This window comes from Trichoderma harzianum (assembly GCF_003025095.1).
Source record: "Trichoderma harzianum CBS 226.95 unplaced genomic scaffold M431scaffold_5, whole genome shotgun sequence".
Taxonomy (NCBI): domain Eukaryota; kingdom Fungi; phylum Ascomycota; class Sordariomycetes; order Hypocreales; family Hypocreaceae; genus Trichoderma; species Trichoderma harzianum.
The window spans coordinates 2,233,128-2,255,275 of record NW_020209253.1 but is presented as its reverse complement, the minus strand read 5'-3'; the positions used below and the strand labels follow the sequence as shown (position 1 = coordinate 2,255,275).

Here is a 22,148-nt window from a genome sequence, read left to right as displayed (position 1 = left end):
GTTTCGACGCTTCAGATTATTACGAGACATAATAAATGCGCCAGAGACAAGATTCTTAACCCCCTTTCAGTCAAAATGAATGTTTCAAAAGTAATAGGTGTTGATTGTTTATCATCACACATATGAGTTTCTTGTAGCGTCGAATTTGGCTTCGAGACTACCCTGTACCTCGGGATTGAATATCCGGATTTTACTCGGCACCTCGACCTTAGAGCCACGCATGTATATTTGCATGAGGGTAAAGAAATAGATGAATAAGGCAGATATTCAATGAACGGATTACATCACTGGGTATTAATCTCGGCTTAAACCTGTTCTGTATTGAATGGGCTGCAGACCGCATCTTGTGGACCGCGGCTAAGACAGACGGTCCGCCTTATTTCGAGCGAGGTACAAGCGGGTTTGGGGACTTGTAACCTTGGAACAGCTCAAAGCTGGACACGGGTAAGTCAACCTATCACGGGTCATGCGTCACATGCCACAATGCCAGCTCACCACGCATCTTGGGTTTGCAATACGGAGGTACCCTGATAGGCATTATTGATACTATCTAGACTATTGTATCATTAGCATTAGCATTAAACATCAATCGTCCTATTCGGGAGCTTGTCATCCCCGCCATGGGGTCGTTCCGATCGGTACGTGGGTACCTCAGGCAGCTCTGCGAAGCTGCAGGATATAAGACTAGCCGCACAGCTTTAAACGTACAATGCCGCCGATATCGAAGCCGGTGGGCTTAATTTGTGAGAATTTTTACCCTGGGTTTCACCAAGAGAGCATGGTATCTGCGGCATCGGTCAGCATTCAGCATCATGATTGGAAGATACTTCAAATCGTAGACATAATAAATATTGAAATCATATCATCAAATGAACTTTCTGGGGTCGGTTATTACAGGCTTGTGACAGCAGCGAAACTCTGGCCCAAAAAGTACCTAAGAGCTACTTCATAAGCCGAGCTTAACCACCAGTTTGCGGCCCGGGATCCCATTACCCCAGGTACCGCACAGGTACAAGGCCCCTCCGGCTGCAATCGGCTATATGAGTCCCGGGTATCAGGTCGGACCTTGGTAGCCAATCGCTGGGCAGATAATAGTAACTCGGCGCCGGTCCTTGACGTCGATGTCGCAGCTTTTCTTCCCCGGCCAGCTTCTTCCACTCTTTCGCCAATTGCTTGCCTTTGGAGCTGCGAGGAATTCCAAAAGTCCAAGTCACCACAATGCCGGCTCCAGCGCCTGTGTCGAGATGCGCCCTGCGCACCACCCGCGCGATTCCAAGATGTCGGCCAGCAAGGTTCCTCGGGCCTTTGGCGGCTGCTCGAAGAGCTCCCATCACGATGCGGCCTTCAATATCTGGCATGCCAATTGCGGCTGTCAGATCCTTCAGCACCGCTATGCGACTGCGGATGGCGGCCGAAGACGAATCCTTCGACCCCTCGACCATTGAGCGAGAGTCGGACCAGGTGGACGTCTGCATCATCGGCGCCGGTCCCGCGGGGCTGAGTGCCGCCATTCGGCTGAAGCAACTGGCGAACGAGGCGGGCAACGAGGACTTCCGGGTGCTGGTGCTGGAAAAGGCCGGCGAGGTGGGCGCCCACATCCTGTCCGGCGCCGTCATCCAGCCGTCTGCCATCAACGAGCTGATCCCCGACTGGCTCGACGAGGCCAACCCTTCGCGGTTCGAACATGCGACCCCGGCCGGCAAGGACAAGATGCGCTTCCTCACCAAGACGGCTGCGATCCCGATCCCGGCGCCGCCCCAGATGAATAACCACGGCAACTACATTGTCAGCTTGAACCAGTTTGTCAAGTGGCTCGGCGAGCGCGCGGAAGAGGTTGGCGTCGAGCTGTACCCCGGCTTCGCTGCCTCCGAGGTTCTCTACAACACTGATGGATCGGTCAAGGGCGTTGCCACCAACGACCTGGGAATTGGACGAGATGGCAAGCCCAAGGATTCCTTTGAGCGAGGCATGGAGTTTCACGCAAGAGTCACAATGTTCGGTGAGGGTTGCCACGGTAGCTTGACCAAGAAGGTGGTTGGCAAATTCGACCTGCGACGAGATAGCCAGCACCAGACGTACGGCTTGGGCGTCAAGGAAGTGTGGGAGATTGACCCTGCCAAGTTCGAAAAGGGTCTCATTGTCCACTCCATGGGTTATCCCCTGCCAAAGGACGTCTATGGCGGCTCTTTCATGTACCATTTTGGCGAGAACCTGGTGAGCTTGGGCTTGGTCGTGTCTCTGGACTACGAGAACCCCTGGCTCTCCCCATACCAGGAGTTCCAGAAGTTGAAGCTGCACCCGCTCTTCAAGAACGTGCTCGAGGGCGGCAAATGCATCTCTTACGGCGCCCGCGGCCTCGTCGAAGGTGGCTTCCAGAGCATACCCAAGGTTGCCTTCCCCGGCGGCGCCCTGATTGGTGATTCCGCCGGCTTCGTCAACGTGCCCAAGGTCAAGGGCACGCACAACGCCATGAAGTCGGGCATGCTCGCCGCAGAGGCCGCGTGGAACGCCCTCAACGACTCCAGCGAGGGCACCGTCTTCCTCTACGACTACGAGGACGCGCTGCGCAAGTCGTCCATCTGGAAGGAGCTCAAGGAGGTGCGCAACATGCGGCCCTCGTGGCACAACCCGCTCGGCGTCTACGGCGGCGTCGCCTACTCCGGTCTGGAGGCGTACGTCCTCAAGGGCCGCGTCCCGTGGACATTTAAGCACGGCAAGCCCGACTACGCGTCGACCAAGCCGGCCGACAAGTTCCCCAAGATTGAGTACGAGAAGCCCGACGGCAAGATTACCTTTGATATCTTGACCAGCGTGTCTCGCACGGGCACCAACCACGAGGAGGACCAGCCCGTGCACCTGCAGGTCAAGGACTGGGATGCCCACACTGACACGACGTATCCGACTTTCAAGGGCCTGGAGAACCGCTTCTGCCCGGCTGGAGTGTATGAGTACGTCGAGGACGAGTCAAAACCGCACGGCGTGCGATTCCAGATTAACGCACAAAAGTGAGTTTGCATCCCCCATTTACTATTGTTGTCTTCCCTTTGCTTTTCCCTTGGGGAGTTGATGTGACTAACAGTGAAAAACAGCTGCATTCACTGCAAGACGTGCGATATCAAGGCTCCCCACCAGGACATCAACTGGCAAGTTCCGCAGGGAGGTGAAGGACCCAAGTATTACATGACATGAGAGGCAATCGGTTGGGGAGAGGGTGTGATTCACACAACAAAGAAACGATCTGGTTGATATGATGTATTGATATGTACAATGTATGCATGTTCTGGGAATGGAAAACGCCCAGCCAAAAAAAGCATTCTCTATTTTTCTGTTTTTTATAGGTGCTGGCGGGAGCGGGAGAGGAGTATCAAACAGGGCGGTCAGGCTGACATTTTCTTTTTTTTTTTCTTTGTTCTTCGTATATCATAGTATGAGTCGAGAAATACAGTATATAGGTGGTTACGTGTCTTTAAGCAATCAACTATCAAAATATCAAAGAAAGCAATAAATCATCTCACCGAAAGTTTGTAGTACACAAATGGAAAAGCTAGAGTCCACTTCATCACCGCCTTGTTTTTTTTTTCTTCCTGCTTGCTTCTTCTTGCATTGGCTCGCAGATAGACCAGCCCCAAGTTAAGTAGTGCTGATATGAGAGTGGATGCGGCCGCTTCTTGATTTTGCATGTGTCAAAAAAGTGTATCGGTCTGCTCCGCAATGGCCTAGCGCTCACTGGGCTTGTGTGTGGGTTCGATTTTTTTTCTACAAGTCTGGGGAACGTTTTGGGGGGTCCCTTGTCTTTCAGCAGGTTTGGGGTTTAATATCCATGGATGGTCATTTATACGTGATGCAATCAATGAGCAGCGTTTTTGCTGGTGTCGTTGCGCCTCATGCTGCATGTTGAGTCGGGGTCTTGCAGGAAGGGTGCAACTACAAAGGACTACGAAGAAAGAAATTAAAAGAAAGAGAAGGAAAAGAAAAGAGGCAGCAAGGCAATTTGTTTGCTGGCCTATGCACTGTTGTCCCAAAGGGATTGTGTGTGCATTCTTTTGTTGCATTTCAGAGCTGCACAGAGGCCAGAATGCCAAAGGTACCGCTGGCAGTGAAACATGAATTCCTCTTGTTCGTTCCTGTCTGCTGCACAAGTGTCCCAAAAGAGGCCCCGACTCGGCAAACGGAGCAGGATAACGTGTACATGTACAGAGAGACGTAGCAGCAGTGCTACTTTCGACTACAAGCGAGTACGATTCTGGACATCAAAGAGAGAAAAAAGAGAGGCAGGGAAGAAAAGATTTTTTTTCCTCCCTCCCTAGCTCTTTTAGCACTCTTCGCCTCAAACTTCTTTGTGCGTGAATTATTGACGTCGTGACGACGACGAGAGAAATTGCTTGGACACGCTCAATGCTACACCAACACGGGCCTGGGCAGGCGAGAAAGCAAATTTTTTCTGGACCCAAAGGCGGCCAAAGTATCCAGTTCTGGCAGCGATGCGGCGCTAGGGACCAAAGTGTAACGTGCTGAGCAGCTGGGGGTCACTGGGTTGGAAAATTGTTAACGGGGTACTTGGGCCGCGCAGGCCATGTAGCAGTGACAACGATCCAAAACTTCCGCGATTGCGCCGGTGCAACAGGCTACGAGGGGACGGCGCAACGCTGTCGGAACACGGCCATCAGCAGCAACTCGCACTCGCTTATCCACATTGAATGGAAAAAAAGTGAGAAGAGACGATGGGAAAATGAGCAAAAAATGCCAACAGGGCTCCTCATGGGTCTTGTACTCGTGCATGCGTCGAGAAGCCCGTTGTCGCGTCCAGTCCATTGGGCAGACACAGGTTACGGTGACAGAGAGGCGCGTCAAGCGGGCAGCCGAGCTGGTACCCAGTACTTGGCGCCGGAGCCACTCACAAGGCCGCAAACAGCAAGATTGCTGGGTGGATGCGGCTCAAGGCCCATGGTTGGCTCACAGGCAATGACTCACTAACGCCAGGATGCCGCCTTGTGCCAGTTTTGCCTCCTCCCAAGCGGACTTTGCCCACCAGAACCATAGAAAATTCTGCTGTGTGCGGCCGTACGACGCGACTCGTAATCGCTTCCAGGTTCCATCCCAGGCACAGACACAAGAGCACAAATGCCCTCGTCTGGCTGCCGCCGGACATGAGACGATGCTGAGACGCAGGCTGTTTGTAGCTGTGAGCACATGTCGCTTATCTTGGCCGGCCACGCAACAGGGGCAAAGGTGCGTGTTTCAAAGCTCGTGTTGTTCCAAGGCAGTAACTTGTTGTGGTGTGGCCGCTGAAAGGACGTGGTTCAGTGGGTGAGGGGGCGGCGAAGACGCAATTTCAGGGAGTGGTTGGTGGGTAAAGCTCAGAAAAGGGGGGGCGAATGGGCGCGACGCGACCAACCCGGGTCCACTGCCAGCCCCGTCGACTTGCCTGGGGCTGATTGACCGTCGCTCGCCCCAGCAACAGAACTGGCTGGAAACTCGGACACGGAAAACAGAGTCAAGCGAATTTCCCCGTCACCCCATCGGGACCAGTCCAGTATAGTATTCGCCATCCGAGACGATGTGCGCTGTCGTTTTTGTCGTGGAAGAGGGAGGCAGTGAGCGGTGCTAGAGAGACCAGAGGAGATTGACGGGTCCGAGACGGTTCGCTTTTTTTTATCGTACGCTCTTTGTCGCTTCCGCGGACGGCAGCGAGCATAGCATCGCAGCTGCACGCATGGTTGAGTGGCAAAGGGGCCTGCGCTGCCCGTCGACTGCATGCAACACACACAGTACAGTAAGGGACGACGAACAAAAGACCAGCAAAAAAAAGCTGCATGTCGAGATGCAGGCCGAAGGAAGAAGAAAGAGGAAGAAAGAGTGCAAGTGAAATGAAGCAGTGGTCGGGTTGGAAGAAGTGCGTTTGCTGGGCCTCAAAAGCCCTGGCAGCAGACACCGTGACCGCCAGCTGCCCCCCCTGCCCACCTTTGTCTCGCCCTCGTCACCCCCCGTTATCCTGGTGCCACAGCGCTGGTACCGCGAGGTTCTGCATGATACCGCGATACTTCAGGGGGCCTTGTGAGCCGTGGTGGGCAAAGGAGATAAAAGCACGGCGGCGCGGGCCTGTGATTGGCCGCACTGGGGCCTAGTGCACACGCTAAGCTGAGCTCGGGTCTGCCAGAGGCGACGCCACAGGTGGTGTTGTTGCCTGGGAGCCCTGCCTGGGCCTTCCGGAGCGAGAATTATAAGTACCCAGCCCTTCCCCATCCGCTGTTTCCTCGTTCTTGCGAGGAAGTTCCGACCGGCGGCCCTGCGTACCTCCCACACACGTTCGGCCCTCTCATTAATATTTTCCCCCTCCAACGACGTCACGCCCCACATATCCTCAAAGGCTTCGCTTGCCACCTTTTTTTCCTACTATCCACGCTCTCTTCTTCATCGGACGTCAACGTTCCTTGAACAGCCTCTCCCTTAATTCTAAAAAGCGTCAGGAAAATCAACGAGCAGAATAAGCGAGTCTGCTCCGTTTAGGTCGCACGGTGTCGACGTCCTGCGACCAGGCAATAACAGAGAACTGGAACACGTTCCTTAACGCCGTCGCTCCCTAATCCCACGGGTGCAATCGATCTTGTTGATCGCCGACGAAGACTTCAAAGCGATACAAAGTACTGCCCGTCGTCGTCGCCCTTCGAGTCGTTGCCTCGTTCTGTAGAACGCAATTAAAAAAGAAATAACCTCCAAAAAAATTGCTTGAAAGTGAAGACGAGACGATCCGAGTCTCGGTTGTTGGACCAACGCTTTTTTCCAAGGCCCGACCTTCGTTCTCACCTATTCTACCCACCTTGCTGTTTGCGCCCGGCATTCGCAAGGACTCCAAAAAAATATCTGCTTGAGCAGCATTCTGTAGGGGAGACATTCACTTGTTCATCTCCCGCATTTAGGTAGGTGGCCACAACTCTGTGTTGTGTGTTTTTTTTCTCCCTCCATTCCCTCATTCACTGCACCGCCCTGCTGTGGCAAAACACAACACGTGTCTGCCAGCTGGCGCTGCAGCAGCCACAGCAACAAAACCGCGACTTCGCCTCCCTTCATCCAACTTCATCTTTCTTTCATCTCGCTTTCAGCCTGTGCAGCGCAGAGCTCTGCTTTTCGTGCCTGTCAGCAGCTACATCATCACTTGCTTCTTCTCTCTTTTTCATCTGTTGGGTTGCCTCGATGCAACAATAGTTTCCAGGATATGCAAGTGGCTAACATCATCTCCTGCATAGACCTGCTCAGTTTAGGGTTGCAGCCTCGCCGCAAACTTTCTGATCTCTAGTCGCGATCATGGAGGGCATTCAAACGCATCCGGCCAATGCCGCGCAGGCAAAGGCTTTTACCGCTCCTGGCTCGCTGTCGTTCCCCGGTGCCTCTAACGAGCTCACACCACCATCAACCAACCCCGATGGCAGTCAGCGAATGGCTCCCAACGGTCAGCAGGCTGCAAATGGGAACGGGGTGACTCCTGCAACTCCCGCTGCCACGCCTGCAGCCTCTCAGGGTCCCAGTGGTATCACACCCACTCTGCAGTATGTATACACTTGAGTGCACTTGGTTCTGCTCCTTGAGACTTATCTCGCAATCAAAGGAACATCGTGGCAACCGTGAATCTCGACTGCCGATTGGACTTGAAGACGATTGCCCTGCACGCACGAAACGCCGAGTACAACCCAAAGGTGAATACATGGCGGCCCACTGAGATTCTCATGGAGGCATAAGGGTGCTAACAGCATACAGCGTTTCGCTGCCGTCATCATGCGTATCCGCGAGCCCAAGACAACAGCTCTCATCTTCGCTTCCGGCAAGATGGTTGTTACTGGTGCCAAGTCCGAGGACGATTCTAAGCTGGCCTCTCGAAAATATGCGCGTATCATCCAAAAGCTCGGCTTCAACGCCAAGTTTACGGATTTCAAGATCCAGAATATTGTCGGCTCTTGCGACATCAAGTTCCCTATCCGTCTCGAAGGTCTTGCCTCTCGCCATCACAACTTCAGCTCTTACGAGCCTGAACTGTTCCCTGGTCTGATTTACCGTATGATCAAGCCCAAGATTGTGCTGCTCATTTTCGTCTCCGGCAAGATTGTCTTGACGGGTGCCAAAGTGAGAGAGGAGATTTACCAAGCTTTTGAAATGATCTACCCTGTGCTTCAAGGTTTGTCTACTCTTAACAACTACATTCTGCTTTTATTTAGACGGTGCATTGCTAACGCCACATGCTCCAGATTTCCGGAAAGTCTAAATGCACTTTATGGGCATGGTCAGAGATGTTTCATCTCGTGTACCAGTATCGAATTACTACTCCTTTTAAAAACCGACGTATATGACTAGACCACTACGGTCATGATACCACGACTACTTCATAGGACGTCGTTTGCCCCAAGACCTCGGTAGGCCACAACCGGGCGTCTTGTCGGGCTCCGCCTGTACCATTTGATTTCTGCTTGCATTGCATTGGCGTTGGCAAAGGGGGGAAGGCCAGGAAGAGGTTCTATTGCGTTTTTTTTCTTCTTACGATGGATCTGGTTCACGGCAAAAAGAACAAAGACTACCCATCCCGCGACACAACATAGATTGCTCGTGGCCGCCTTCAGACTGCTATGCCAGTCTCTCACGGCCTTTTTAATGCTTTCGAGGGGGAAAAGGTCAAGTTGAAAGTGGATCGAAGGAATGTTGCTGGTGAAGTGGGAGAGCAGCCAAGATGGAGTGGCTGATTGGTGCTGCGAGGAAGCTGCAGCTCCGTGACATGTGGTTGTGGAGCTGAACAAATTATGAGGACATCTTACGCCCTTTGGGGGACAAGATATGATTAGTTTACGCCCTTTTGGTCCTTGTAACAGGGCGTAGCTGTTACAAAAGTCTAGCCATGACTGGTCTTTTGCAGTTAGCATTATCACAAGAATGCTTGATTCTGTCCTCAAACCGTCGTATGTCGCCTGATCTCACCTGCGTTCGTGCGTCGATGTGATTCTACGTAGTTCTCTCTCCTCACGGCATGCCGATTTTTGTGGGGTGGCCTTTGTGTGTGTGCGTTCGGTAAGCCGATAGTTGCCCGACTATCGGATGCCCCTCCCGAGAATTGACACCCCTCCTTGAAGTTGGACCTGTAGATCCTCTGAGTAATGACAGAGAACCGATAGCATGCGGCAGTCGTAAATAAAGAATAAATATCCGAGAAGTCCAAATCTCTGTGCGCATGACATTCGTTTTGGCCAAGACGATTTTGAAATAACCGGCGAATTCCAAAATGAGCCACCCTCCTCAATCCATCCTCATCATTGGCTCGGGAGTATTCGGCCTCTCAACCGCCTGGGCGCTCACCAAGAGGTCGTCCTTTGATAACACAGTCATCACCGTCGTGGACGATGCGCGTGGAGCATCTTTCCCACCGGGAGACTCTGCCAGTGTAGACTCGTCGAGAATCATCCGAGCTGACTATGCCGACCCGGATTATGCCGAGCTGGCAGCTTTTGCGCAAGAGGAGTGGCGCAAACAAGGTGACGATGAGCTTGGTGGTCAGGGACGATATACCGAGTCTGGCCTGCTTCTTGCGGCGAATGAGTCGACGGAGCCCAAGATGTCAGGCATGGGCTATACCAAGTCCAGTTGTGAGAACGCAACACGCATCGCCAATGAGAGCGGGCAGGCCCATAAAATTCGACGTCTGGAAACACCCGCGGCTTTGCAGCACGCCTTGGGCGTTGATGGCCATCCCGGCGATTGGGGGTATGTCAATGAACTTTCCGGATGGGCGAATGCCGGCGAGGGCATGAGATTCATGTATAACCGTGTCAAGGCCACAGGCAGGGTCAACTTTGTGGATGGACGAGCGGAGGAACTCATTACTGAAGGCAAGAGAGTTGTTGGCGCACGATTGAGCGATTCCAAAGTCCTGACAGCGGAAATCGTATTTGTTGCTGCAGGCGCATGGACGGGCAGCTTGATTGACCTGAGAGGACGAGTAGAGGCTACAGCCCAGCCTTTGGGCTACATCGACATCTCAGAGGAAGAGCTTGAGGTGCTGGCGAAGCAGCCCGTTGCACTGAATCTCAGCACTGGCTTGTTTATCATTCCGCCACAGTCGCGCGTCTTGAAGATTGCGCGACACTGTTTTGGATACCTCAACCCAGTGCTTGTTGAGACAGCACTGCCTGCCTCGCCCTCCGAGGAACGCAAGCCCATTGTGGTGTCGAGACCACTGACACAACGGGATGGGAGCAGGAATGCTACCTCACTGCCGCCAGACGCAGACCAGGCGCTGCGCCAAGCCATGAGGGACATGTCCCCCCTTAAAGGGCTGGACAGCCGGCCATGGAAGCAAACGAGATTGTGCTGGTATTCCGACACGAGCGACGGCAACTTCCTGGCGGACTGGCATCCGGGCTGGGAAGGGCTGTTTGTTGCGACAGGCGATAGCGGGCACGCGTATAAGTTCTTGCCCGTCCTTGGAGACAAGCTGGTGGACTGTATGGCAGGGAATGGAGGCAAGCTCGGAGAGAAGTGGAAGTGGAAGAAGGAGGCAGCAGCAGACGCAGGCCGAGAAATTGGTGGGAAGTTCAAGGGGCTGGTGACGATGGACGGGAGCAGGGGAGGGAGTCCAGGGTTGATATTGCAAGAGGAACTATCGGGGAGATGAGGCAAGACATGCCGTCATCTCGTCCGGCATGTCCGGGCTGGTAGCATTTTGGTATTGATGACCAGGGTCGAATGAGTCGTCTGTGAGTAAAGATTGGTAGATACTTGGTGTAGGCAGTAATATGAAAAATGTTGAAGTCGGAAAAAAAATAATTTGTGCTCTTTTAATTTTTGTGAATGGTTGTGGTTTACGGGCTTTGCTCTTTCCTATCAGCCAAGGCAGAATTATGCCACTATCGAGGCTGATGCTGTTAATGATGGAACTGTAGCTGATAAATGCATGCATACGCTTCGGTGCTTGGTCGATGGCGCTATGACTTTTGTGTTGCTACTGCTAAGCTCAAGCTCGACTCAACCGAAAGACATTCCCATATCATGGCCTAGCAACTTTCTAATCTCCTCCGGCCTCACACAATCTCTACGCGCGATGTCATCCTCCAAAGATCCCGCCGATCCACTTCGGTTGGAATCCAAATTCCAAAAACCCGCCAAACAATCCGTGTTCGAGAAGCAAAAGGCTGAGGCTGAAGCCAAGCGTAAGCGCGAGGCTGCAGAAACCGCTGCCGTATACGAAGACTTCATCAAGAGCTTTGATCACGACGAGGATGACCATGCAGAGCACAGCGCGTCGGCGCAGCGGAATCAGCGGCCTGGGTTTGGCAACTTTGGCGGACCGCCGCCGCCCTCGGGTCCCAGCGGCGCATCGCGGCGGCACTTTGGCACGTCGTCGGGGATGAAGAGCGGGCCAGGGAGCTTGGGGATGCCGCCTATGCCGTTTGGAAAGAAACGGTCCTTTAACGACTTTTCTAAAGAATCAGAGGGCAGAGCAACGTTGAAATTCGAGGACAAGAGCGACGATGAAGAGATGGTCGACCGCGCCGAGGAGAAGGCTATAGCGAGGCCGACTCTACGGCTGTCTAATCTACCTCCAGGAATCTCCCCCGCCACAATCAAATCGTTGTTACCTACGAACCTGACGGTCGAAAATGTCAAAATTCAACCTCCAGCCGGGCCTGGAGGGTCTGAGAGGAAATCTACGGTTGCCATCGTGACCCTGTCTAAAGAAACTCCTGCAACAGATATGGATTCTGCAGTAAGCTCGTTGCAGAACCGATATATGGGCTACGGCTATTATCTATCACTCCATCGCCATCTTTCCTCTGCCGTTAGCAACTCTACGCTATCGGGGCTGGGTTCTTCTGGCTCTTCATCTCAACCTTTTGGGGCAAAGGCAGTAGACCAAGAGTCTGGAGCTGGGCACAACGATCATTCACGCCATGGATTTCACCGGGGATTTGCCCCGCCGTCTTCATACTCTGGCGGACAAGGGGGTGTAAATCGGACTGGCCTGTTATATGTGCCTGTCAAACCACCTCAGGATATTCGAATGATTAGACTCATCAACAAGGTGATTGAAGGTGTCCTTGAACACGGCCCGGACTTTGAGGCTCTACTCATGTCCCGTGCATCAGTTCAGAGAGAGGAAAGATGGGCTTGGCTATGGGATGCAAGGAGCCAGGGCGGCGTTTGGTATCGATGGACGCTTTGGGGAGTGATTACTGGCTCACATTTACAAGAGAAGAAGGGCAAGTATGTCCCGCTCTTTGATGGAGGCCATGCGTGGAAAACACCAGAAACCGGTCTTCGCTTCGAGTATACCACCAGGCTGGATGAGTTCGTTTCAGACGGGGAGTATGATTCTTCAGAGGATGAAGACTTTGACGGAGACGCAAACCGTGACGGCGGCCCAACTGGCGAAGAGGAGAAGACGTTTCTCAATCCACTGGAAAAGGCCAAACTAGTTCACCTTTTATCCCGCCTACCCACTACGATTGGCAAGGTTCGCAAGGGAGATATTGCGCGAGTAACGGCCTTTGCCATTACCCATGTTAGCCGCGGTGCTGATGAGGTTGTCGACTTGGTCGTCTCCAACATTGAACGGCCGCTATCGTTGGCGGTCACCAACCAAGATACGAAAAAGGAAGGCAAAGGAGAGCAGCAAACTGCAGGCACCGAAGAAGGCACCGTTGCTGCAAGTGAAAACACAGACGCAAGCGCGGCCACCTTGGTTGGCTTGTATGTGGTTAGCGATATTCTGTCATCATCCTCTACCAGCAGTGTACGTCATGCATGGCGCTATCGACAACTTCTCGAGACAGCCATGCGCTCCAGGAAGGTGTTCGAACGCCTAGGCATGATGGCTGAAAAATTGGGCTGGGGTCGACTACGTGCGGAAAAATGGAAACGAAGCGTTACCCTTGTGCTAAACCTATGGGAGGGATGGTGCGTCTTTCCGGTAGAAAGCCATGCACTGTTTGTGAGCGCATTTGAAAATCCACCGACGCTCAAGGCGCAAGGAAAGGTTGATGACTCCATCAAGAAGGGGAAATGGAAGGTCGTCGAAGCCAACCAGACCGCCCCCACAACGTCTGAGCCTGTTATTACTGGTGATGCCGACGTGACGGCGCAGCAGCAGCAACAGCAGGAGCAGGAGGAAGAAGCGGAAGAGGAGGAAGCAGTAGGCGAGCCTATCGAAGAAGATGACGTTGATGGCGAACCCCTTGCAGATGAAGATCTCGATGGAGAACCGATTGAGGATGACGACGACGACGTAATCGGAGAACCTATGGATGAAGACGACGATGAAGACGTGGCTGATGTTGGTAAAAGTAACGAGGCTGAACAACAAGGCGGTGATGATGCAAAGGCTGCGGATACATCAAACGATGTGGAGGCAGACCCTCAGGCGGAGTCGCACTCTGCAGGTCGAGGCCAGCCTAGAAGGCGAATGCGAGCGGCCGATATGTTTGCTGATTCGGACAATTCGGACGGCAACTAGTTTGAAGCCGGGAGACGGAACTTATGGCAGATGATGATCCGGGAGTTTTATGATTTTGAGATAATCTACGGATAACAGGGCCCGAACGGGGGCACCGTGGCGTATTGGAAGGGTATAATGGGATAGGTTTAAAGCGCCTTGTACAAGAGCTGCAGCCTCTTTGGGCCGTATGATGATTGATTTTTTTGATTAAAGCAGATAGCCTATCTATGTACTATTGCTTATTAGATTACCGATGCCTTGGGGGATCCCATATATGGAGCTTCTCGGGAATTCGAATTCACTCATGTGAAAAATAGTCAGGCCACAAATAGACATTGGTAGCCAATAAGAGCAACAAAATCTAGGACAGAATTGAACAAAAGTCACAGAAGATACATGTGCGGTTGATTATAGCATCCGGAGATAGGATCAAGACATGGCGGCCGCACTGACTGATTACTTGTCCCAGTCGGGCAGCTGGCTAATAGACAACATCGATAATCACATACAGCTGTGCGCCCTCACTAACAGCGGGAAGCATGCGCGCGGCTATTACTGTAGGTAGCTGGAGAAGAACTGGTAAGGCAATGGTGCAAAAGGAGCATGAGATAGGCCGACCCTTTCGAAGGCGTGTGAGAAGTGCGCGCACCGCGGGTCTGGAGACCAGCCAATAGAAACTTGCTCAACTTATGTGCGGGCACGGGCGAACATTTGCTTCTCTGGGCGATTTTGCCAGTGGAGATTGACAAAAAGATAAAAATAACTTTGAACTTGCTGCTTGTGCGTTGGATGAAGATGCTTTTGCGAGATTGGCGAGATGCTAATCGTTGCATATGTTTCTTTGGGTCTGTACTGTAAAGTTTTGCGGTTTCTTGCCCTGCCTTTTCCGATTTAAAGTCGCACGGCTCCGGTGCTTTCGGGATTTCGGGAGCGGCGTGAATGGGGCGGGTTTGCGGTGTGGATTGGGTCCGGCTTTAGGTGGGAGACGGGCTGGATTATTGATTTGATGCCGTGGATTGGAGGGACAATTTACCCGATTGCTGGACGAATGCGCTGGAGATGCTGTCGTTAAGATTCTGCGTTTCTATGCTGTTACTGCGCCAAGTACAGTTGATATCCATCATTTCGATACAATGACGTTGGACTGGGGGCTGATCCATTCGCTACATACTTGCTTGTACATTAACTCTCCGAAAAGATCCATTCATTGATGAATTAAACATCAATGGCCCTGGAGTGTGTCTGCTTCGGCGGGTACCGGGTATTGAGGAGCGGGTAGCCGATAGCCTCATGTTCTCACTTCGTCTCAAGGGCCCTCCATGACGACGATGGCTTCATGGATGTTCTCCATTTCCCGGAGCACAGTAAGCAGTAAGGTAACTGTAGTTGCAATATCGATCTTCAAGCGGAAGGGTCAAGGCGGATCAAGACAAAGGCAACAGAAAATGTTTCGTTTGACGCACGGCGTTTCACGAAGCATCCTTGCGGCCCCTAGTTAGCGCATGCAGGCCACTGAAGCTGCAGCAGATGCACCCGCTGTGATCACTGAGGCTAGCCGCTAAAGAAGCCCCTGGGAAGGCGACGAAGGCCCCCCGCACGCCGCCTGGGGAAATGAGTGCAAAGTCAGCGGTTCCAGATGCGCAAGCCACAGAAGGCCATGTCCCTTTGTCGCTTCATTGTGGTTTTGCACTTAAACTTTGCCCTTTTCATCCTTCTTTTTTGCGACTTCAAACGACTTTGGCGTGTGCGAACGCCATCAGGGCAGGGAATCGACTGCATGAGAGGATTGCTGGATACAATTGCTCTGGAAACCCGAGCCTTGGTTGCTACGGACTCGCACTCTTGATCGAAACGTCGACGGCTATTTTTACTCGACGGCACTTGGTCGAAATCGAACGTTTTTTGGCCATTTTCTCCCCGCCATTCGCTGACTCCCGCCGGGGGGTCTATCGTTATTCAGCGGCAGCCTCTGCTATCACGACATATTTGGGGGGAAACTATTTCCGACGGGCTGATTCATCATTACACGATCAACAGGCCAATTCAACCTTCGATGCCGCTGTGATTTTTTGCGTCTACGACTACTCCTCGCCTAATTTGAAGCGCTGAAGCGCGCTGTTTGCGATACACAGAATTTTTTCGACTGAGGCGCATCGCTGCACTTGGCATTGGCTCAGGCGCGCAGCTGTTTTGAAATCCGACGACCCTAAGCGCAGAATCACACCCCGTATCCCGCCATGCCTCTGATAAACGGGCAGAAGATGGCCTGGTATGTGCCTTTGTTTTTTCTCTTCTACTTTGTAACCTTGATGAGCAGAGCCTCTGCGTCATTGTCTTCTCTGCTCGACTTTCATTGCCACTAACCGTCATTGTGCAGTGAGCCGTGCATCCGAGGCCATCGCTCCACCAAATGCACACACGCCTCTGAGCGGCTCATGGTCCCCGTGCGTAAGCCAGGGCGACCGCTCAGTTCGTGTCCGCATCCCTCGTCACAGCTTTGCGGCTGTGCTGCCGTTACGGCTGCCTTCCCCAAGAAACAGAAATGCCGCTGTGGCACTTCAGAAAAGGCGCCTGGCCGCAAGGCGGGAGACCAGGAGAGTCCAGAGACGTCCAACGGATTGGTCACGCCTCCAAGCCCATCCACGAAAGGATCCGCAACAAAACCAGCATACCGCGTGCAGAAAACAAACTCCAAGACTGCCTCTGGCAGGAAACCCATCGACGCTGCAAGCTTGGAGAGAATAGATGCGAGCCAGCTAAACATTCTATCATCTCCTGAATCGAGGTCTCCACAATCGCCCAACGGCAGCATACCCACAATACCTATCGGCCATGGCATAATGGGCTTTGTCCCAAATGGTAATGCTTTCAACCCTGGCCCAGCTTTATTTCCTTCATACCAGGAGGTAGCGTCAGCGAATCCCATCGCCGACCACACTGCACCCAAACCGGCACCGTCGAATGGCCACGCTCACGTCACGAATGGACAAACTACCCCCCCGGCAGCCGGAAGTTGCTGCGGGAGTGGGAAATCGACAGCTACCCAAGCAGATGAACAGCAGACGCCCATGCCAAACGGGAAACCCATCATTAAGAGCGAGCCTGGAAGCTGTTGCTCATCTGGAGCGGAAAAGCCCGAGATCAAGCCACACAAACATATGCCCAACCAGGTTAACGGCCTGATGATGCCGCAGTTTAATATTCCGATGGGCATGCCAAATGCCGTGTATCCTTACATGGTTCAACCCACTATATTCGCATATCCACCACATTACGGCTCTTATCTTCAACCTCTTCAACCTGATCAGTATAGGCAGTTGGTGATGATGAATATTCCCCAACCAATGGCGAATATTCAGGCTATGCCATATAATGCGGCCGGCCCGTTGCAGTTGTCTCAGTCCAATGGCTTGGAGGCGGATTCATGGACAGGCCACCAGTGCGACTGCGGAGACTCGTGCCAGTGCGTAGGCTGTGCTACACACCCGTACAACCAACCGACGCAGAATTACGTGCGGTCTGCCATGAGCATTGGAGAGGATGCGTATAAGCGTCACAGGCATTCTGAAAGTGCCCAGAGCATTCCCAACGGCAATTACGAGACGGTCTCGCCCGCTAACCACTCGCCGAATGGCGCTTCGACGCCCGTCATGGCCAAGGTGGAAGGAACCATGTCGCCGACAATGGCGCAGACGCCTTCAGAGGCCAACTCGAGCATTGGCGAGGAGCCAATCTTGTCGGCGAATGACTTTTTCTTCGTTAGCTACCCCTTTGGCGACTCGTGTGAAGGAGAGATGGCCAGCTGTCCCTGCGGGGATGACTGCCAGTGTATTGGCTGCGCCATACACAATAGTTCCGCTTCAGCCGATTTCGAAGGCGTTGAACTTGGACTATGATGAAAAAGGGAGCAATGATAAAAGGGGCCACGGTATGATATTAGCCATGAGCCCGATACTGAATTTTTTGGAAGCGTTATATGAACCACGAATCCTATCGAGGCCGCCCAGGAATACTACGCAGTGTTTGATTTACTTGCTCCTTATGATAGATACCCACCATGTTATAAACAGTAGAAAGGGAGTGTTTGGAACTGAATTGCAGTCTAGTATTTCTGTCGTTAGGTAGCCAACGTGGGTCAAAATTTACAATTCGCATCTCTTCCCCTTGTATCTACACACCATATCTATGAGGATCTATGAATATCTGCCTATGTAAATAAAGTATGAATATCTTCAAATAGAAGACGAGAGTTAAATCCATGTCCTTAACAATGGGAGGGACTGACAGCCACTAGGGGAAAAGCATGACTGCCGGAGACTGTGGGGCGCACTGTGCTACTCTACTAAGAAAGTTCTCACGCTTTGGCTCAGCTTCAGAGCTAAGACATTCAATACCTGGCTAAGCCTTACTGCACCTCTTGCTTTTCGGATTTGCTATAATTGCGACACGAGCTGAGATTGGTCATTCTGACTATCTGCTTCTTTTTTGGGAGTCTCGTCAGCATCCTATTGGACGCATTGCCTCATTACATGCTCACATAGTGCACGGAGTAATCAACATGCCTCAGTCTTCCAGGGTTTCGACACGCGACGGACATGAATCGCGTCATCGCCTTTCACACCAGGAAGGAGGCTCACGGCGCCACCGCGACAATAGATCTCAGTCACCAGATGGAAGCCCGCAGAGACACTCGGGGGAGCGCAGGAGAAGGTCACCCAGAAGGAGAGATAGGGAGAGGGAGCCCCGAAGGCCGCGCTCCTCCGATGGGCACCATGGCTCGTCGAGTCGTGCAAGCAAACAGACGAGCCAAGTGGCAGTAGCGCTGCCATATGGGGCCCGACAACTTTCAAAAGATGACCTTGGGGCGTTTGAGGCGCTCTTTGGTGAATACCTGAGCTTGCAGAAGCAACGGAACATCGAAGACATGGATGATCGGGAGGTTCGAGGTCGGTGGAAGAGCTTCGTGGGCAAGTGGAATCGTGGAGAGCTGGCTGAGGGGTGGTACGATCCCGACATGTTCCAGCGGATCCTTGAGCGGGATCCATTACCCAAGAGACAGCCAGAGCCGCAAGATGCACCACGGGAACGAGAAGAAGTCGGGCATCGTGACAGCTCCGGGAGCGAGGATGAGGACGAGGATGAGGACTACGGCCCTGTGCTTCCAGGCGCATCAACCAGCAGCCGTCGAGCTGGCGTTGGAATTCCGACCAAGGATGATCTTGCTATACGCGATGAGCTTGTCGCGGAATCTAGAGAGGCTGATCGGGAAGAATTACGCGCTGCCCGCAAAGCTGACCGGAAGCTGCAAAAGGAGCGTCTCGAAGAGCTAGTCCCTCGCGCCGAGGCGGGCACCCGCGAGCGAAAGCTTGAGAAGCGACAAGAGGTCAATGAGAAGATGCGGTCATTTCGAGAAAAGAGCCCTGGTGGAGAAGTGCGTGATAGCGAGCTGATGGGAGGAGGCGACAGCTTGGAAGAGTACAAGAAGGCAAAGGAGAAGGAGCAGCGGCGGAAATCGGAGAGGGAGATTCGACGGGAAGAGATGGAGAGGGCGAGGAGAGAGGAGATTGCGGAGAAGAGGAGGGCGTGGCAGGAGAGGGAGGACGAGACGGTGAGTATGCTGAGAGAGTTGGCCAGACAGCGGTTTGGGCCTTGAAGATGGATGCGGCGTATCGAAGGCGCTGGTTCCTCGTCTGTCTGTCTACAACGACCCGGAGTTGAAGATATGTGCTTCTCTACATGCTCAGCTTCAACCATGGCTTAGATTGTCAGGGTTACGACGAATCGAGGACGATCTCTGGAAACCCAATTGATACCCGTGCCTTGAGGACGGCTGAACTATCAAGACGGGTGGCTGTGAGTCTTTGGGCTGGATCTCACACTGTGAGGGCGGCGCTTGCAAAACTCACCCCACCAACACCAAAAAATTGAGAGATGCGACTTGGACTCATCAAAGTTGGAGATTGATACATCACAACACATCTGATTTCTTAGCTGTGACATCACAGAACGGGTCTCTTAGATTGTGTTTTGGATAGCAGCACGAACCACCAAATCGTTTGGAAAAGCGAAATCTCCAGGCTTTTCGCACCACAACGGCTGAAAATTGGCATACAGTCGGCTGTTTAGTTGCTTGTTATTTTGAGCCTGGACAAGCCGACTCTGTTGATTATTCTTTCGGCAATACGCACATTTCTCTAATTACACTTCATCATGGAAGAGGGCGATGACTATGGCACGGGGGGCCTGATGGATGATCCCGAAGACTACTACCCCTCTACCCCTCCACCAACGCAGCAAATTTTCACCATGGGAAGCGGCAAGGAGGTTGTTTTGCACTTGGTTGGCTCCAGCCCTACGGAGGCACATCATTTATGGAACGGCGCAAAGATCATATCGGATTACTTTGAGGAGGACCCTGCACGGGTACGAGGCAAGACTGTCTTGGAGCTCGGAGCTGCATCGGGGCTTCCTTCACTTGTGGCTGGCATTCTTGGAGCAAAGAAGGTTGTCATGACTGATTTCCCTGATCCGGATCTCGTCATGAACATGCAGAAGAACATTGATGAGTGTGATGAAACCACAGAGCCAAAGGGCCACATTGCAAAAGCGATTGATGCGGCTGGGTTTGTCTGGGGTGGAGATCCGGTGCCTCTCATTGCCCGTCTTTCATCCGATGAAGATAGCTCAAGTGCAGCGGCAGCGGAAAAGCGCTTCGATGTGTTGATTCTCGCAGATCTACTCTTCCGACACTCAGAACATGGCGCCTTGGTCAAGACAATCAGGGAGACGATGAAGGTTTCGCGAGATAGCGCGGCCTACGTATTCTTCACCTCGTACAGGCCGTGGAAGAAGGACTTGGACATGGGCTTTTTCGATGTGGCGCGCGAGGCAGGGTTCGAGGTGGAGCAAGTTTTGGAGAAGAAGCTGGAGAAGCCGCTTTTTGAAAACGACCCGGGCGATTTGGATGTGCAGAAGACGGTTAAGGGATTTATCGTGCGGTGGCCGGAGAGTGTGTGAGATGTGAAGGATGGGTATTAAAAGATGGGGGGTGGGTGGGATGGTACGTTGCATTTGACTTATTTTAGAGCAGAACTATGGAGTTTGAAATAGCGAACTACTACGATTTAACTGTGTGAAACCCGAAAGAATAGAGGGAAAGGATCGTATGTTTGCCCCGGTTTTTTACTTGATCGCTACGGAGTATATCGAACCGATATTCGGTGGCCTCGGTTCGGTTTGAGTCGGGCATGTTTGGTTGCTCTTTTGGGATGTTGATCTACAGGCTGTGCCGCCGTGGCTGAAAGCTGGAGAAGGAAATGGAGTTTAGTTGTGAATATAGAACGGACTAGTTGTGGAAATGCATGTGAATCTTGAGGGGCTTCGTATAAAAATCGAGCTTCGATTTACGGTAGAAGGATTTAGCCAGCCCCGCATTCCCATGATATAAGGCACAATACATCTCATGTTTACAGAGTAGATACATCTTCAACCTTCTCTCAAGAGGCATCTGGCCTTCAACTCTCTAATCATATCTACAATAAAAGAAATAAAGAAAGAAACCGCCAGCAACTCCAAGCCACAACCACATACATCATGCCTGCGCAAACTACATCTTCCCACCTAGCCAATCTCCAGCGCGACGGCTTCGTCGTCATCAAATCCATCGTCTCCCCCTCGAAACTCGAGGCCCTCCGCACCGCCAGCCTTAAAGCAGAGCAGCTCGCCCGCAGCGGCCAATGGCCTCACGTGCGGACCGTAGGCAAACAGTTCCCGCCGTGGAACCACGAGGAGGCGATGGAAAAGGGCATCTGGGGCGTGCAGCACCTGATGAAGCCTTCGATGCCCGGCCACGAGACATTTACAGCGCTGTACTTTTCGGAGGAGATTCTGAGCATTGTGAGGGAGTTGCTGCAGTGTGAGGATGAGGAGTTGGTGATGGAGCTGTTCAACATGCTGGTGAGGCCGGATAAGGACTTTGAGTTGAGGTGGCATCGGGACGACATTTCGGCGGAGGCGTCGGCTGAGGAGGAGATGGAGAGGCTTGGTAGGCCGGCGTTTCACGCGCAGTATAATTTTGCACTGTGGGAGGATGAGTCGCTTGTTTTGGTGCCGGGGTCGCATCGGAGGGCGAGGACGGATGTTGAGCGGAATGCTGGGCCGTTTGAAAAGGAGCTTCCGGAGCAGATTGTCGTGAAGCTTGAGGCGGGCGATATCGCGTTTTACAATAACAATATTTTGCATCGGGGAGTGTATGATTCGAAGAAGGAGAGGGTGACGCTGCATGGGTCGGTGGGACATGTTGGGGGGAGCAAGTTACGGGCGAGGAACGTGTTGCAGCATGGGGTTGGGGGATGGGTTGACGGTGTTGATTTCTCGGGGCTGGAGGAGGAGGGGGAGAGGAGGAGGGCGGAGGGGATGAGGGAGAGGTTGGTGAAGCTGGGGAGTGAGAGTGGTGATGTTGGATATTCGCTTCAGGGGTGAAGGGGGAGGTTATTCAGGGGCGAGTTGGGGAAATGATGGATGACCTAAATATCACATTTATGTTCACTAGACATAGCAGATGTGCTATTTGCGGTGGAAACATATGCATGCCGTAATGATTCGTATTAATACACCGGTACTACCTAAGAGATCACCCTAGTGCTCTAACATCTATTCTCATAATCGTATCTATCGTATC

At 52.7% G+C, this 22,148-nt stretch overlaps 7 protein-coding genes across 7 annotated transcripts; all 7 read left to right on the top strand.

The window, feature by feature from the left end:
• Positions 1-1,356: 1,356 nt before the first annotated feature.
• Positions 1,357-3,189, top strand: M431DRAFT_82651 (hypothetical protein; the record flags this gene model as incomplete). The annotated part of the gene is made up of 2 exons (XM_024923197.1): positions 1,357-3,005; positions 3,090-3,189. 2 exons carry the CDS (start codon positions 1,357-1,359, stop codon positions 3,187-3,189), a joined length of 1,749 nt encoding a protein of 582 aa, XP_024775723.1.
• Positions 3,190-7,302: 4,113 nt separating this feature from the next.
• On the top strand, positions 7,303-8,254 carry M431DRAFT_4957 (hypothetical protein; the record flags this gene model as incomplete). Its single annotated transcript, XM_024917398.1, has 4 exons — positions 7,303-7,544; positions 7,604-7,691; positions 7,753-8,167; positions 8,238-8,254. The coding sequence occupies 4 exons, from the start codon at positions 7,303-7,305 to the stop codon at positions 8,252-8,254; spliced, it is 762 nt and encodes a 253-aa protein (XP_024775722.1).
• A 1,005-nt stretch (positions 8,255-9,259) lies between these two features.
• Positions 9,260-10,648, top strand: M431DRAFT_82714 (hypothetical protein; the record flags this gene model as incomplete). Its single annotated transcript, XM_024923205.1, has 1 exon — positions 9,260-10,648. One exon carries the CDS (start codon positions 9,260-9,262, stop codon positions 10,646-10,648), a length of 1,389 nt encoding a protein of 462 aa, XP_024775721.1.
• Positions 10,649-11,074: 426 nt separating this feature from the next.
• M431DRAFT_82262 (hypothetical protein) lies at positions 11,075-13,486 on the top strand (the record flags this gene model as incomplete). The annotated part of the gene is made up of 2 exons (XM_024923143.1): positions 11,075-12,730; positions 12,803-13,486. The coding sequence occupies 2 exons, from the start codon at positions 11,075-11,077 to the stop codon at positions 13,484-13,486; spliced, it is 2,340 nt and encodes a 779-aa protein (XP_024775720.1).
• Positions 13,487-15,705: 2,219 nt separating this feature from the next.
• On the top strand, positions 15,706-17,364 carry M431DRAFT_494477 (hypothetical protein; the record flags this gene model as incomplete). Its single annotated transcript, XM_024917253.1, has 2 exons — positions 15,706-15,737; positions 15,846-17,364. 2 exons carry the CDS (start codon positions 15,706-15,708, stop codon positions 17,362-17,364), a joined length of 1,551 nt encoding a protein of 516 aa, XP_024775719.1.
• Positions 17,365-17,773: 409 nt separating this feature from the next.
• M431DRAFT_415913 (hypothetical protein) lies at positions 17,774-19,400 on the top strand. Its single transcript, XM_024914976.1, has one exon. The coding sequence runs from the start codon at positions 18,027-18,029 to the stop codon at positions 19,119-19,121; it is 1,095 nt and encodes a 364-aa protein (XP_024775718.1). The 5' UTR covers positions 17,774-18,026; the 3' UTR covers positions 19,122-19,400.
• Positions 19,401-19,678: 278 nt separating this feature from the next.
• M431DRAFT_114615 (hypothetical protein) lies at positions 19,679-22,102 on the top strand (the record flags this gene model as incomplete). Its single annotated transcript, XM_024911909.1, has 2 exons — positions 19,679-20,461; positions 21,035-22,102. The coding sequence occupies 2 exons, from the start codon at positions 19,679-19,681 to the stop codon at positions 21,947-21,949; spliced, it is 1,698 nt and encodes a 565-aa protein (XP_024775717.1). The 3' UTR covers positions 21,950-22,102.
• Between the last annotated feature and the right edge of the window lie 46 nt (positions 22,103-22,148).